The sequence below is a fragment of the Podarcis gaigeae genome (genome assembly GCF_964106915.1).
Source record: "Podarcis gaigeae genome assembly, chromosome: 12".
Taxonomy (NCBI): Eukaryota; Metazoa; Chordata; class Lepidosauria; order Squamata; family Lacertidae; genus Podarcis; species Podarcis gaigeae.
The window spans coordinates 42,865,745-42,881,663 of record NC_139688.1 but is presented as its reverse complement, the minus strand read 5'-3'; the positions used below and the strand labels follow the sequence as shown (position 1 = coordinate 42,881,663).

At 38.1% G+C, this 15,919-nt stretch overlaps 1 protein-coding gene and 1 long non-coding RNA gene across 20 annotated transcripts in view; one reads left to right on the top strand and one right to left on the bottom strand.

Moving 5' to 3' along the window:
* The window catches only part of SLC4A7 (solute carrier family 4 member 7), a 68,976-nt gene extending 55,221 nt beyond the window's left edge, over positions 1-13,755 (top strand). For 14 of the 19 annotated variants that reach the window (XM_083705558.1, XM_083705555.1, XM_083705557.1 and 11 more), the window contains 7 exons: positions 510-761; positions 1,693-1,761; positions 2,661-2,834; positions 3,014-3,145; positions 4,852-4,952; positions 6,795-6,902; positions 8,618-13,755. In XM_083705558.1, coding sequence (XP_083561684.1) covers positions 510-761; positions 1,693-1,761; positions 2,661-2,834; positions 3,014-3,145; positions 4,852-4,952; positions 6,795-6,902; positions 8,618-8,699 — 918 coding nt within the window. In that variant the 3' untranslated portion in view covers positions 8,700-13,755. Of the gene's footprint in view, positions 1-509; positions 762-1,692; positions 1,762-2,660; positions 2,835-3,013; positions 3,146-4,851; positions 4,953-5,168; positions 5,221-6,794; positions 6,903-8,617 lie in introns of all 19 variants that reach the window. The other 5 variants (XM_083705562.1, XM_083705560.1, XM_083705551.1 and 2 more) reach the window with 2 other exon arrangements.
* LOC310828492 lies at positions 5,952-8,609 on the bottom strand. The gene is made up of 2 exons (XR_014556962.1): positions 6,922-8,609; positions 5,952-6,051 (listed from the first exon to the last, which is right to left on the bottom strand). It is a non-coding gene; the product is annotated as an uncharacterized lncRNA (long non-coding RNA).
* Positions 13,756-15,919: the final 2,164 nt, after the last annotated feature.

Sequence of the window (15,919 nt, the reverse complement as noted above, 5' to 3'; positions counted from 1 at the left end):
ATTTTGATTATGTTTCCTCATTGTAAATACAAAAGTTAACCTAGTTTCTGAAATAGTAACTTCCTCTGTATACTTTGCAAAGGTTTATAAAATGCTGAAGATGGAGGCAAAAATCTTGTATTCAGATAGTGGGATAAAGCTATTTGTAGTCAGACCCATTTTTTATATATAAATTGCACCATTTATCCTGGGTGAAACTCTTTTAAAGCCGTGTATTTTTTATTAATTATTCTGAAAATCTTCAGTCACAGCAGTGTGTTCTGATTTTCATACCTTTTGGGTTATTTTTATACCATATTGACTTGAAAAAACATATGTTTTGTTACCATACATTTTTCTTCTATAGATCACTGGATTCAGTGTGTTTAGGTTTTATATGCTAAATATTTTCCATTATGAATATGTAGCAATTGGAATACTCCAGATGTCTGTGTCGAAATTTTTAAAAAGTATTGTTGCCTGAATATGTGCATATTTGCTATGAAACATGTTTGTGTTTGACTCCACAGAAAGGTGCTGGATATCATCTCGATCTGCTCATGGTTGGCATGATGTTAGGTATATGCTCAATTATGGGCTTGCCTTGGTTTGTGGCTGCAACTGTTCTTTCTATAAGTCATGTCAACAGTTTAAAAGTAGAATCCGAGTGTTCTGCACCTGGGGAGCAGCCAAAGTTCCTGGGAATTCGTGAGCAGAGAGTGACAGGATTAATGATCTTTGTGTTGATGGGGCTGTCTGTATTTATGACATCTGTATTAAAGGTAAGAAAAAAAGTTTATTCCGTAACATTATGTAGGCTGAACATGCTAGTAAAACAGTATTAAAAGTCCCAGTGGTATGGCTTCAATGATATGAACATGCCTCTCGCCATATCCAACCAATCTCAGTAGAAAATCATGTGTTAAGCATGAAAAGTGTACCTATAGTATGTTTTTTATATTGTGTTAAGTTCATTATTCTGAGTTCAGATGGGTTTTAATGGCTCGTCCACTTGTTCTGACGCTTTGTCCTGAGAAAACCTACTGTTTGCGCTGAATCAGAACAGACATTGATTGTTTTTTCTGCGGGGAAACCAGCAGGACAAACGAAAAACCACTTGGATCTGTGCCTAGAAAACCTAGAAAGCGGAAAATCACTCGGACCCATGCTTTCCTGGCACAGGACAAGCAAACGTGTGGATGAGCCCTAAGTTTTCTGTTAAACACACATTCATAGTTAATTGTTGTTGAATCATGCATTTTCCCTAATTGGATGCAGTGCTCAAGGCTGTGACTTTGATAAATAAGGCGCTGTGTGCCACAGAGCCTAGGACTTGCCGATCAGAAGGTCGGCGGTTCGAATCCCCGCGACGGAGTGAGCTCCTGTTGCTCAGTCCCAGCTCCTGCCCACTTAGCAGTTCGAAAGCATGTCAAAGTGCAAGTAGATAAATAGGTACCGCTCTGGCGGGAAGGTAAACGGCGTTTCCGTGCGCTGTTCTGGTTCGCCAGAAGTGGCTTAGTCATGCTGGCCATATGACCCGGAAGCTGTACGCCGGCTCCCTTGGCCAATAAAGCGAGATGAGCGCTGCAACCCCAGAGTCGGTCACGACTGGACCTAATGGTCAGGGGTCCCTTTACCTTAACTGTTAGCATAAAGATGGTAGAAAATGCATTCATTGATCTGTTAATGAACTTGCTGATCTTTTCCCCACAGTTTATTCCAATGCCCGTTTTATATGGTGTTTTTCTTTACATGGGAGCATCCTCACTAAAAGGCATCCAGGCAAGTTCTATTTTAATCAGTATCTGAGGGGAAAAGATGAAAAATAGATACTATAGCTTGGCATTTCTCCCCAGCCCCCCAAAAGTCACCCCTAAGGGTTGCGGGGGATGCTCATAGCATGGTATTGGAAGAAGGAGTTTTGCAGTAGGAGGCAAAAACTGGTGGAAACTGGGTGCGATGGCAACTCTGTGGGCAGACTGAGGGTTGCAGGGAACGAGGATACTATTTTTCTTATGCTTATTTGCCTGTTCCCACAAAGCATCAGAAGGTGGTTTTAGCAGGGTGCAAAAGGCATTGGCTTAATGTAGCTTAAAGTTGAGGAGGAAGCATTCCTTACGTCTCTTTCTTTGACCTGGAATGATGTTTGTACTCCTCTCCTGAACCAGTCTCCTGAGTACTGCTCACAATCACGTAGATTTTAACAACATTAATGACAATTAATTAATTAGTTTAGAACAGGGGTGCCTTCTAAATGCTGTTCAGCTCCCATCATCCCACCAGCCTGCATGACCAGTAGTCATGGATAATGTGAATACGTAGTCCAGTAATGTATGGGAAGCCACAGGTTAGGCACTCCTTGTTTAGAAATTCTCATAGGACGGGTTCTGGCTAAGTCATACTCAGAATGATCCATTGACTAACTTTAGTCCCTTGATTTTAATTGGTCTACTCAGAGTGTGACTTGGATGCTACTCAGTTTGTTTTTGCAGCTTGGGTAACTCTGTTATCAGTCTAATCAAGTAATGCTTTAAGTATTTGACCAATAGTTGGACAGTCAAATTCGCAACCCTGCCTAATTTTGCAATCCCTTCAATTTATATTTCTGATCATTTTTCTTTCCTAATTTTCCCTTTAGGATGAAAAAAAGTTCAATAACCTTTTCCCCCTTTTCAATTTAGTTTTTTGACCGTATCAAATTGTTTGGAATGCCGGCCAAACATCAGCCTGATTTGATCTATCTGCGTTACGTGCCACTCTGGAAGGTTCATGTATTTACGGTAGTTCAACTCACCTGTCTCGTTCTTTTGTGGGCAATTAAAGCATCTGCTGCTGCTGTTGTTTTTCCTATGATGGTAAGTAAATAATTATAGTGTATTTGAGAATATACATTTATGTCAACTCAATATATTAGACAAAGAATTTGCACCATACAATTTTGTCTCTTATAACTCAGTCTATATTAGTTTTGTCCTTTCTATTAGTGTTCTGATCTTTGTGTGATAGCTGTTGTTTTTAAATTATTGTTTTCAAGGTTTTAGCTCTAGTTTTCATTCGCAAACTTTTGGATTTGTGTTTCACCAAACGGGAGCTCAGTTGGCTTGATGACCTTATGCCAGAAAGTAAGAAGAAGAAGGAAGATGACAAAAAGAAAAAAGCAAAGGAAGTAAGTTTGATAGTAATTTATAACAAAAAAAGAACAACTGAAATCAATGGGGGGGGGTTGGGGCGGGGGCAAGAGCAAAATATTGTTCCTATAGTTTTTCATGGATCCGTCACCTGTATGGTTTTAGAATTTGTATAAATACATGAAAAATGAGGTGTAATTTTACTCTTTTGGGTGTTGTTCTGAAGTGCCCCCAGACTTTGACAGGCTTTTCAGGGATCTGTGAAGCTGCCACTGGAAACGAGTTGAAAAGCTCCTGCGTATGAGTGGAGCAACCCAATACATAACCCCAAAACATAATCGATACAACACAGTGCAAAATGCAAACTGGAAGATGATGTAAATAGTACACGGTGCAAGTTACTGATTAAAGTGCTAATAAGATTTCATAAATGTTTCTTTTTGATATCAATAGCATAATTTGGTACTGATTTGTACCACACACCCCATTTGATGACCCAAATGGGTTGGGTATTAATCCTCTTCATGTCATGGAGGCAGGAGAGCAAAGAACTCTGGGAGGCAAGTGACAATCCCTCAGTTTATTCTCTACTTATCTTCTTGACATACTTGCCCACTCAACACTGGAACTCCACCCATTCACCTTGATTCTCACCCAAGGCCCAAACAAACTCACTATCCAATGACAGGGCTTCCTTTTACGGGCAGGCCCTGAAGTATGATAGAGCTTCCTTCAGGCTTAGTCCCATTCAGCAACTAATCAACTGCGCTTTGCAGACCCAATTTCAGGCTACAGCATACAGTGAGTTTTCTGGGGTTAGGGAGTGGCGGGGCAAGTGAAGGTAAATAGAACTAACTACCTGCTCTCATAGCTCTGTCTCTGGGCTCTGCATGCCACTGCTCTTGAAGATGTGTTTCTCCACTTATTAATTGAATTAAAATCTCATTTGTAAGTGCAAGAGCAGGAATATTCCCCCTTCCTAAATTCATATGGACTAAATTTAAAATTGTGACCCAGAACCTTCTTTAAATATGCAAGGGCATGCATGCATTGAATCAAGTGCTGACTCAATATTACCATAAACAAGAGATGCATGATGGGGACTGGGGTCTTCTGTAAGAAGCAAGAAAACCTCCTGGATCAGGCCAGTGGCTCATCTACTCAAGCATCATGTTCTTGCAGTGGCCAACCAGGCGTATATGGGAACACTTTCCCCACATAAACATGCTTCTTAAACAACCTTAACCCACTTTTCCTCCAGATATCCCAAGTGATGGGAGAATGGTGGATTAGAGTGGATTAGAGATCATGTCATATTTTAGGGTTTGATGGATGGATCCCTCAGACTCCCATGGATTGCAGCAGATACCCAATTTTGTTGGTACCAGTGGGTTGACAGCAGCTGCTGGCACTGCACTTGAAGGCCCCATACCCTGATATTCTAAATGGCTTATCAGATGGCGTGGGCAGTAGTTTCCAGGAAGAAAGGGACTCAAGCTTCATTACCTGTGTGAAACTCTTTAAATATCCCCTATTCCGTGTCCCAAATATGACTTGGAGGGGTCGGTAGGTGACTGGGCAGGATGCCATGTTGTACAATTATAATGTAGCACTATCCAAAATACAGTTATGGTCACTGCTCTGTATTTAAAGTACATTGAAAATCATACAAGGCCTTGTTTGCATGTCTCATTCTTGTAGAGTAAAATAATTAAATATGTATTGGATAATGTGTAACTTTCAGGAAGCTGAACGAATGTTTCAGGCTGTGGACAGTGAAACTATACACCTTCCATATGACAGAGGCGATGTGTTAGAGATTCCCGTGAAAGCTCTAAAATACAGGTGTGATATATACCTACTATTTTTATTGTTTGCTTTTTACATAGCTTTATGTGGAAATTAATGTATTCGAACTATTGTGAATCAGTACTGACCTATAGATCTGGGATTCAACTGTCTGGGAAAGAGGAACAAAAAAACCCGACCTCCTGATGTCTACAATATGGTTTTATATATCTATTTTAAATTACATTTTATTCATGTGACCCTTTTGAACAGATCAGATGACTCACTTTCAACCAGCTGTTCTCAGGGTGAAGAAGCTGTTTTGGTCAGTTCTAGTGTGCTACTGTGCATGGCTAATGATGTGAGAAGCATTGAAGATACTAAATATAATTTGAGCCATAAATTTACCAGCTGCTTAAAGCCTGGACAGTCTTTTTTTTAAAAAAAAACGAAAACAAAAAAGCTCTATATAGTAATTTCCTTTTAACGCAAAACAAACAAACAAACAAAAAACAAATCTTGTGTACATTTTAAAAAAGTTGTCTGGGGACACTTGATAATATAGTGATACCTCCGGTTATGAACTTAAATGTTCTGGAGGTCCGTTCTTAAGCAGAAATCGCTCATAACATGAGCTGTGCTTTTGCCTCCTGCTGCTGCCGTACTCCCGGCATGCAACTTCCGCTTGCATCTCGGGGCAAAGTTTGCAACTGGAAGCATCTACTTCCGTAACCCGAAGTGTTCGCAATGAGGACTGTATGTAACACGAGGTTCCACTGTAAACGGACTTGAAGGACATAGCACTTAACCCTTAATTTATCTACTACTAAAATCAATCCCAATTGAGTATCCTTTTTTTTCCAAGTTAGAAGAAAGAGATGTTGTTTATTAATGTTGTTTGCTACTCACTTTTCTTACAAGGTAACTCAAACTGACTCATATTAAAACCAATTAGAAACAACAATAAAAACCTAAAAACACAACAATTTGAATAAGACTAAAAACACAAAGAAGGCAGGACTTTAAGTCTCATCCCTCGAAAGAAGCTAATATATGCCATTCAAATTAAAGGGCCAGAAGCCCAGGAAAAAATGAAACGTCTTTGCCTTTTCCAGCCAGCTCATTTCCAGAACATTTTCCATCCTTCCTCTGTAATCTGTCTGAAAGGAACATGTATACTTTTAAAATAATTGGTCTTGGCAAAATATTTGGCTCCAGTGGGAATACCAGAGCTCCTAAGGCTACAGTCATCAACCACTTTACCCAGGAACATAACTTCTTCCATATAGAGCTAGTTAGGATTAAGTGACTTAAGAATAGCATCCCAACAACCTTTTCAATATCAGCAAGCATCCCTAGCCATATTCTCAAGTTTGCTTTATAAAAAGATACTTTTACTTATTTTCTTATGGTGGCCCCTAGTTTGTATTGATTTGGCCAATATACAGTATTTTTCTTTGGAACACATGAAAATAACCAAAATGCTTATTTGTGAGAAATTTGGGTGAGCAAGAAAATACGTGAAATTATTACAAAGAAGTATTTTGGTTATTCTCATGTGTTCCAAAGAAAAAAATGTTTGCACTACAGAAGTAGTTCAGATCTGCTCTCAAAATGGACTCAGTTAGAATTGGATTCTTTCATACAAATATTTCTACTGCCATATGACGATTAAAATCACTCAATAAGCCAATGCAGTTTTTCCTGTAATGGAATACCTTTTTTAGCCCAGGAATTCTTACACCACATGTATTGATACAGAATGTAGTATTTAAAGCAACACGTCGCTAGTGGCTGGGTAAATACATAACATAAGGCTCAAATGATGTAAAGAGCATGAGACATAATTAATGCTTTTGCAAGGCACTGAGTACTAATCAAGTTGTGTTTGTTGTCTAGCGTTGATCCTTCTGTTGTAAACATATCAGATGAAATGGCCAAAACTGCACAGTGGAAGGCTCTTTCCATGAACACAGAGAATGCCAAAGTAACAAGATCTAACTTGAGGTAGCTTAAAACTACTCACCTTTCTGATTATGCTTTGATTTTGTTGAGCTGTGGAAGTAATTTTGACTGGTATTTATATTTATACCCTGAATGCCCAAATAAGAGTTTATATCACACATCTGAACTGTGAAACAATGGAAAAGTTTATGAGACCTAGGAAAGAAAAAGACTAGTTTCTAAACATGGAAGTCCAGAATCCCAAGAACAGTGAAACTAGTGTCATGAGTTGGAACTGCCTATAGAATTTTCTTAAATTACAGCCTACCATTCTGCATAACAAATGTGCTTTGGAAGTGAGGGTATCTTTTTTAAAAGCCCAGTTTGCTTACATGTTATGAGGGTCATTGTCAAAGAAAAATATATATAATGTATTAGCATAAGGCTCTTGATTAAACTGGAGTTGGTTTTTTGGATAATGGACAGAAAATTATATCCAGTACTTCCCCTCTAGTGGTAGAAAGCATCTATCAGCAAAATGAGTGAGAGAGGCAGTTTTTGACAATTATTCTCCCTCCACCCACAGCCCCCAATCAAAAGTTGATCCAGGAAGTCCTACTGGAAGGGAAGTGTTGGATATCACCCAAAGCACATTTTCTGTGTATTGTAGTGATTTAGATATGGGGTGGCTCTTTTAAAAATATTTAATCTGTAGCATAATGGACCAAAGAATGCCATGCATAGCTGTTTCATATCGTTTCTACTCATTGTGGAACTTTAATTTGGAATAAAGAGTAGAAAAGACACAAAGCATGATACTCTTACCCCCCACTCGGCTACAGATGCACACACATACAGGTGTATATACACAAACACAAATTTCACAAAAGCTTGCTTGATACTAGGAATTTCAAATATTCCTAGTCCTGTAGCTGTACACTTGAGATCATGAATGTTGAGGGTGGTTGCAAGACCTCCTTATTTATTTAATTTTTATACTACCTTCATCCAAAGTTCTCTGGGCAGTTTACAGCATAAAAATACACGATAAAAACACAAAATATTTAAACAAAACAAAACAGCAAAACCTTTCCCACATTACGGCTGGTTTCAGATGTAACATGAAACCATGGTTTGTGCTAACCATAGTTAAGAACCCAATTCATAGTCTGAGCTTTTTGACATATGCCAGGCTGACTATAGGTCTGAGATGCTTGTCTGCTCAGAATTCAGCTTCATGTTTCCATGGTGAAGCAGCCTCTTGCGCTGGGACAATGGCCCTGTGATTTGTCAATGTCCCATGAATTCACATATAATAGGAACTTAAAATTATTAGGTGGGTTCTGGTTCAGGCTGCATCTGAATCCAGACTAAATGCATGTTGCCTAGTCTGTCACTGACCTTACATGTCTACCCAAAAATAATCACCAAAGTATTAAGTGGATATAGAATTGCAGCCTTAAAGTTGAATAATTAGTGGTGGTTTATTGCAATTATATTGAATACACATGCATCTATAGGAAGAAAAGCTGAAAATGGCTTAAATGTTTAGCCAAAAACAGCATTCAAGCCATAAACCCTAAGAGAATAATCTTGAATCCATGTTAAACTTTTCTGATGTGCTTCATGTGCTTGAAATGTGTTAACTTGAGTGTGTGTATGTGCATGTTCATAATAAAAAATAATATGTGATACATGAAATACAGGTGCTATTTGATAAAATTTGAGTGTGTTATATATTCTTTGGCTTGTCTAACCTTGTGAATTGTTCTTAACAGCTCTGAAAAAGAAGAGTGTGTGAAAATAGACATGGAAAATACTCCTGAAACAAAGTATGTAGATGCTGAAACCTCATTATAGAAGTGAACAAGGGTATATATTATTTTATAGGATATACTGTAAAAGGGTGACTTCACATCTTCTTTCAAGTACTGAAATTTGAGAGATATGGATACTGTATGTACAGCAACAAGACTTTCAGACAAGATAGAAGTGATGTCCACTCTGGAAATATTTATTTTTAGTGGAATGTTTTTCATTTTTTTAAATAGGAAAATTAAAAATTCTTTTTAGTTATCAGTACATGCATTGCATGTCAAATCATCTTTAATTGTGAAGTATTGGTTGCATTGTTTATAACTTTCTAGTATGTAGTAGTTTTTATAATTTATTGCAGTACATGTCACGTTTTCAGGCAATTACTGTTTGGGTGTTTGCAAAATGTTATAAATGTCAGTCTCCCTAGGAAAAAAATCCCAATGTGCTCTTTCATAAATGACTTTATTTTCAGGCCATTCTTACTTCATGTTGCTGTTTTATGGGGATCTAAATGGATATCTGTGAGAATGATTTATTAGTCCTAAATTAATATAACACTAAACACAGTGTTGTTGCCTTTCCCTTGACCCTTTAAGTCATGGATACCACAGTACCTCTTCATACTACATATTTTGCGTACAGATTCTTTTGCCTCCATTGAAGTTAATGAGGCATTGAAATTATACAGGGCCTGTGGATTTGAATACACATGTAGGCTCCAAATTAAGGTTCCTGACTTAAAATGTAAGCTTAACAGACTTTGATTAGCCAATGAGTTTGTTTCCTTTTCCTGCATGTGCATAATATTAATTGATCTCTGAAAATACATTCAGGGTGGTGAGAGCAGGGGATCCCAATGCAAACATTTTCCTGATTCAGGAGAGGGTTTGCACAGGAATCTTGCTTTTAAACAAAGGGCTTTCAAACAGCCCCACACAGACCCAGAGCAGCCAACATGTAGGCTGGAGGGAGTGTGCCTCACAGAGGATGGGAGACAGAGCAAAAGGCTAGCAATCATGGAGCCAATTCTGACTCAGTCAATAGAACTCAGTATCTAAATGCTATTACTTGGAAGGCTTGGATCCAGAGATTTCTTGTGTGAGTGGAAAAAAACACTTCCACTTGTGAAAGGCAACCCTGCTGAATTTCTTCCATTTCCTCATCCAGCTGCTGCCCCCATACCCCATTTTACATTCTAGAGGGTCCTACTGGCCCTTAGGAGATGCTTCGGGGAACCCCAGGGCCTACAGCAGGGGGAAGGAGCCAGGAGGGCCCTGTTGCATGAACAGAGTTCTGCTTGAGCGTTTCGAGATCCACGCAATATGTTTGGAACTACAGCTTGTTTATAAGATATTAGGCCATGCATAGAAGTAAGTTGCACTGATGTCAATGGTGCTTAATTTTGAAGGCAGTGAATCTGGGTCCAAAGCTGTGCATGCAGAGCTTCTGCAATGGGCAAGGCCTTCTCTTTTGTGGAGGATGTGCATATGAAATTATACCCTATATCAAGGAAAGATCTTGTGTATGCTGGATTTTCATGGTACCTATCTGAAAATCCCACACATATGAAGAAGGCCCCTAAACTGGAGCCACTGTGTTTAGCATCAAGGTGTGAGGATTGCGTAATACATCAATCTCTATGCATTTGAAGGAATGGAGCAACTTTATGTGAAGTTAAAATTAAAAGGCAAATTAAACATGTAAGGTCTTCCATTTTAAAAGCACATTGCTTTACTATCTCCTCTTACTGAAGTCAGTTGTATAAATTGCTAGCCACACCGGAACAGGGATGGGGGGGGGAATCTGACCCCACCTGTCATGGTTGGACTCCAATTCCCATCATCCGCAGCAAATATGGCCAGTAGTCAGGGATGATGGAAGTTGTAGTTCAAATCATCTGGAGGTCCACAGGCTCCCCATCCCAGCACCAGAATATTAATGCTCATTTATTTCTGTGGCAGAATTAAGCATTTGTGTATATCTGTCCTGATGAAATGCACAGGACTTAAGGCTTGAACTGCAGCTGGATAGTATCTGTTTGCCAGCATGGACTTCCATCATCTTGCCCAATGGTGAAACTCACAGTAACCAATTCTGCTTCTAAAAGTGAAATGGCAACAACTGGTGAAGCCATTCATTGGTAGGAATCACCACCGTGGAGCAATCAAATAGGTCTTTAAAGATCACTATTGGAAGTGGTAGTTGATGTAAACGTAAACCGTGTAGTTACTGGCTGGTTAGGAGCTTCAAGTCCATATGGACCTCATGCTAGCAGAGATTCTCAGTGGAGCCCATCATCACTGCTACCTACCAGCAGTTTCCCATTAAGAATGTGTTTTCTTTTCCCTCCTTGATTGCCTGGCAGCATGCAATTCCTCTTAGCAATCTGCCTCTCCACTTGTTACTGAAGAATGCTATTCGTATGAAAACTTAAGTTCCGCAAACCTCACAAAGAAGTCTAGTTGTTGACATTGCTCACAATTGTAACAGAAGCCACATAACTTAAGGTTGCGCTTATTTTCCGTCAATAATGAATATTTGCACCTCTCTTTGTGCTTTCTGTCAAAAGAAGAATTTGTGCACGTCTCCCACAGAACTTTTCACTGGGAATATGGCAAGAAGTGCATGTTGGATCTTGAAAGTAACTTGGTGCACCCAGTGGAACATTTTACTTTTCTGAAGAGGAAGTTCATGTACCCTGCCGTCAACTGCTTTTGAAATAGTGGGGTGTTTCAAAAGCCGTTTTCAGGGCAGAGGAGTGAATAAGTCCCACAGCATAAAAGCAGATTGTGGGGCTCACCAATGGGAACAGAAACCTATGGAATTGACACTTAAGATTTACTTGAACAGTGGCATTTCCTTTTATTGTTTTTTTTTTTTTAATGCTGCCAAATGTATCCACAGTTTGAAGAAAAAGTTAACCTTATTAAATCAACATGTAGGGATATGGGTCATCATTAAACAGAAGAGCTGATGCCTCAGCACCATCAAATTAGCTTTTCAGTACTGCTTATCTTTGATATTGGTAAGAGTATCACTATAATGTTCATTCCTGGATGTTCACGTAGCTTGTGCCTTAGCCTTCTTCAGAAAATATGCACTTTTTCTTTATTTGAAAATCATGACCACCTGTCACCCCATCTCTTTCACAAAAGGTGTGTTCACCGTCTTCAACAATCACGTTTGAAAACAATGTGTTCTATTTGGTACAGTAAAAAAAAAACCAATCATGCCTGTAGTGTTCAGAGTTCTTCACACTCGTCTTCCATTACTGAAAAATTCTGTATTCAGAGCTGTGGGTAGTAATTTGCAAAGATCCAAACAGATTGTCTTGAATTTTAACCCTTTGTTTTCTAAGCCTATAATTCCATAATGCTGAACAGTTCATATCGACTTTTCAGTGCCAAAGGGTTAATAATTTTGGTAACTTAAGCAAAGATCTGAAAACTACTTAGAATCACAATATTTATTTAATTTTAATTATGTAAAAATATTATACAGTGCCAGGCATAACCATGACTTGCAATGTAGTTTGCATTGATTGTTTCGATGTTGTTTGTTAATGTTACCTTACACATTTGATAGCATATTAAGTTCTGATGACATGCTGAGAATTCCAGTGGTAAAATCTAGGTGATTTACTGCTTATTATACTGTATAAACGTTATTTCCTTTTCCATAATTAAAAAAGGATAGTATTAAAGTAAGACAGTGAAGGACAGAGCTTTTACTGTACGTAGATAATAAATGTTGCCTTAAAAGGTGTAAATGAGTAAACTTTACTGTGCACTGATTCACCTTAGGGTGGAGCCTAATTTAAAGCCAGTATATTTCCATTAAACCAGTAGACTAAATAGCTGAGCACTTTTTTTTAGATACCTTGGTACTGCCATCTTCTGTAAAGAATCTTAGTGTCACAAAAGAATCTAAACAACCCGGTGTTTTGGGTTTATGTATGAACTTGTAAAACTCTGTTCTAGATATGCACAAACAACTCATTATCCTTAGTTTGCAATGTTCCATGCTGCAAACTGTGTTTAAGGCAGGTTATTCCAGATTATCAAGATAATCAACAAAAATGTGCAAGATAGTGTACAAAGCATGTCAGTCATTTAGCATCCAACAGAACGTTTCTCCCCCCCCCCCAAACACATTTATCTCTATGTACAGTAGTCTTGTAAAATGTTCCCATTGTAAAAGTAAGTTCCAAATGTAAAAATGTCACAGATAGATGAAATGCAAAACCAAAATGCACTGGTATGCATTGTTTAAAGGGGTTATGTATTATACATATGTTTTATACATTGTGTTTGAAGTTACCAGTTCAGAGTTTGTAGATCATTAGCACAACATTTTGAATGTATTTTGCTTTTGCTTTTCTTAAGTTTGGTCAGTAATTTAATGTTTTTTAGAATGATTGATTATAGGTGCCATCCATTACTTAATACAGTACAAATGTTGTGAAGAACCATTTATTTTAGTGAATGTATAGGCACATAGTTGTGTGTCAATATATACTCGTATTCTGAATACAAAATATTGTCTTGTGATTTTACTACTTGCAGTTTTTTATTTTAAAACTTTTTAGTAAATTTGTCAATTATAGGAAAATGGTTGCAATTGGTGTGAAAATAAAGTTTTTCATATTTAGTACATATTGTCACTATTTGGCAGTCTTGGAGTAACTTATTTAATGCCAGGTTTTTATAATGCAATTTATTAGTCAGGAGACGAATTCCTTTGTAACATTTCCCATTTGTTATTGATGCTTTGTTTTGTAAGTGTGTCTTCCAGTGTTCAGAGCTGAACAAAAACATTTACTTTGATTTGCAGTGTGATTCCACACTTTATTCCAGATTTTATGACAGTTTTCTAATTGCATATAACATTTCCTTTTATAATAAAATCCAAAGCAAGTTAACACTGTTCCAAATGTAGAAACAATATTTTATTAATTTATATAATGCCTACAAAAAATTCTCCAACATGTACTGTGAAAAATCCAGCCTTTATAATTTGTTTAATGAATGTTGCGAAAACTATTTTTTGTAATGTTTCAAAAAGTTGACAAAAAGCAATAAAATGCCACTGAATTTAACGTTTTCGGTTAATCTTTAATCACATGTTGTTTTTTATGCAGGATTAATTTTAATGATATAATTCATGAAAGCTCTCTGGTGCTCTTAACTTTTATCTAGCTAGTCTAGTTTAGAGTGAAGTTCTTGCCATGTGTTTAAGAACTGCACAACCAGCAAGTAAGAGCTGTGAGTCTACAAAACGATGCTACAAATCGTACCACTGTATAATGCTGCAATATGTATCTTTTGGATTGAAGTTGTGTTATATTATTAGACCAGTGTTTTGCAACCTTTTTTGGGCAAAGGCACACTTGTTTCATGAAAAAAATCACGAGGCACACCACCATTAGAAAATGTTTAAAAAATTAACTCTGTGCCTATATTGACTATATATAAAGTAATTCTCTTGAATAGGAATCAAATAAACACAAAGAAAGTATTTTATAATTACTTTATTATGAAATAGTAAGTAAACAGAAATATGAAAAATTATAAAATACTTTATTTTAAAATCTTTCAAATTTTTCAATTTTTCCCGCGGCACCATCTCGCGGCAACATCTCGCGGCACACTACTGTGCCACGGAACAGTGGTTGAAAAACACTGTATTAGACGGTCAAAATCCTATCACTGTGGTGGGCAGGGGTTGTCATGAATTGAAGACCAGTACAGTTCAAGGATCCCTAGAGTAGAGTTTTTGCTATTTCTCATAGGAATGAGTGGCAGCCATTGTAGGCTTGAGGTGGGTTAATCTGGCCCAGTGTTGACAGTTTTGTGGGTGATGGGGCAAGTTATGCTCTTCCCCTGCAATAACCTTTTTAGTTCTATCCTGTTTACTGTCATAAAACTCAGCGGAAGCCACTGAGAACTTGAGTTTTTTTTCTTAGTGACACTAGAAAGCAGATTTACCTTTACTGGTAACAGAAAAAGGCATTTACTGGAATGGTATCTATTTCACAAAGTATGCTGAAATGTACACTCCTATAGTACACACCTGATTCTTCCTCCCAAGAAAAGTGAAGAGGGGAAAAATACATATTTTCTGTTTTCTTGTCCTGTGTTTATTGGATCGAGGAAGTGGGAAGAAACAGCTTCCTTCCCACATCTGCCCTGCAAATACTCAGATTTTAAAGAACTGTATGGGACAAGGTGATGCTGTTCTTCCCTTCTATCTTGCCCTGAATTCCAGTCAATCCTTTGCCTTATTTGTAACTGGCACCCAAATAATTTTGTTGGCATACAAAAGTATGTCAGCACTTGAGGGTGAAGCCATAGCAGTATGCACAGATTCTTCCCTTTAAGAGGAGACAAGGTTAGTACAGTAATTGGGCTGTACAGAATGTTAAAAGGGAAACAGGAAAATATTACATTTTTAAAAGAGAAATTAATAAAAACTACAATGTAAAGGGTCAGAAAGAGATGCTTGATCAGAGTTGAGCAGTGGTCTAGAGATTCGCAATATAACTCTGGATAACTATTAGACATTGCAGCTTTACCCATATTGTATGTTTTTGCTCTTTCTGTGGTAAGATTTGGTTCTGTTCAGTCTTGCCAATTCTATTCTAGGCTGTAGGTCTATTGAAATTGAGCAAGAGAAACAGAGCCAGCCCAATACAATTGGCACCTGAGATGAATCACAAAATATTTAAATAGTGCACCAAGGAATAAGAGGTGAGCTAAGATCTACATCAGGAACAAGGATGAGGGAATCAGCAGCACCACCTATTTGCCAAGAGGCCACTGTAGAGGTGGCATTGGCCTCCAAGGAACACATTGCAGCAGCAGGCAATGCCTGAGGCAGGTATGTCACCTTGCCTCTTGGATGGACTGGCCCCAAAGAGAAGTCTTATGGCTCTGTTGCCTTGGAGCTGTCCTGTGCTTCTATAGAAACATATGTTCAATTCATTTACTTGGAGCCCTTCTTGTGCCCAAAAAGCTCCCCAGTTGCCTTCAACTTCAAAATAAAATAAAAAGGGCAGTCCCATTTAAAATGTACAGCACAAAAGGAGAAAATGCCCCCAACTGCAACAAAGCAACATCATGGGATCTGTTGGGGAGTGGATGGTATGAAGTGCCATAGAATCCTAGAATTTGGTAGAGTTGGAAGGGATCCTGGGGGATCATCTAGTCTAACCCTTGCAATGCAGGAATCTCATCTGAGAGATTCTGCATAGTTGCACATCT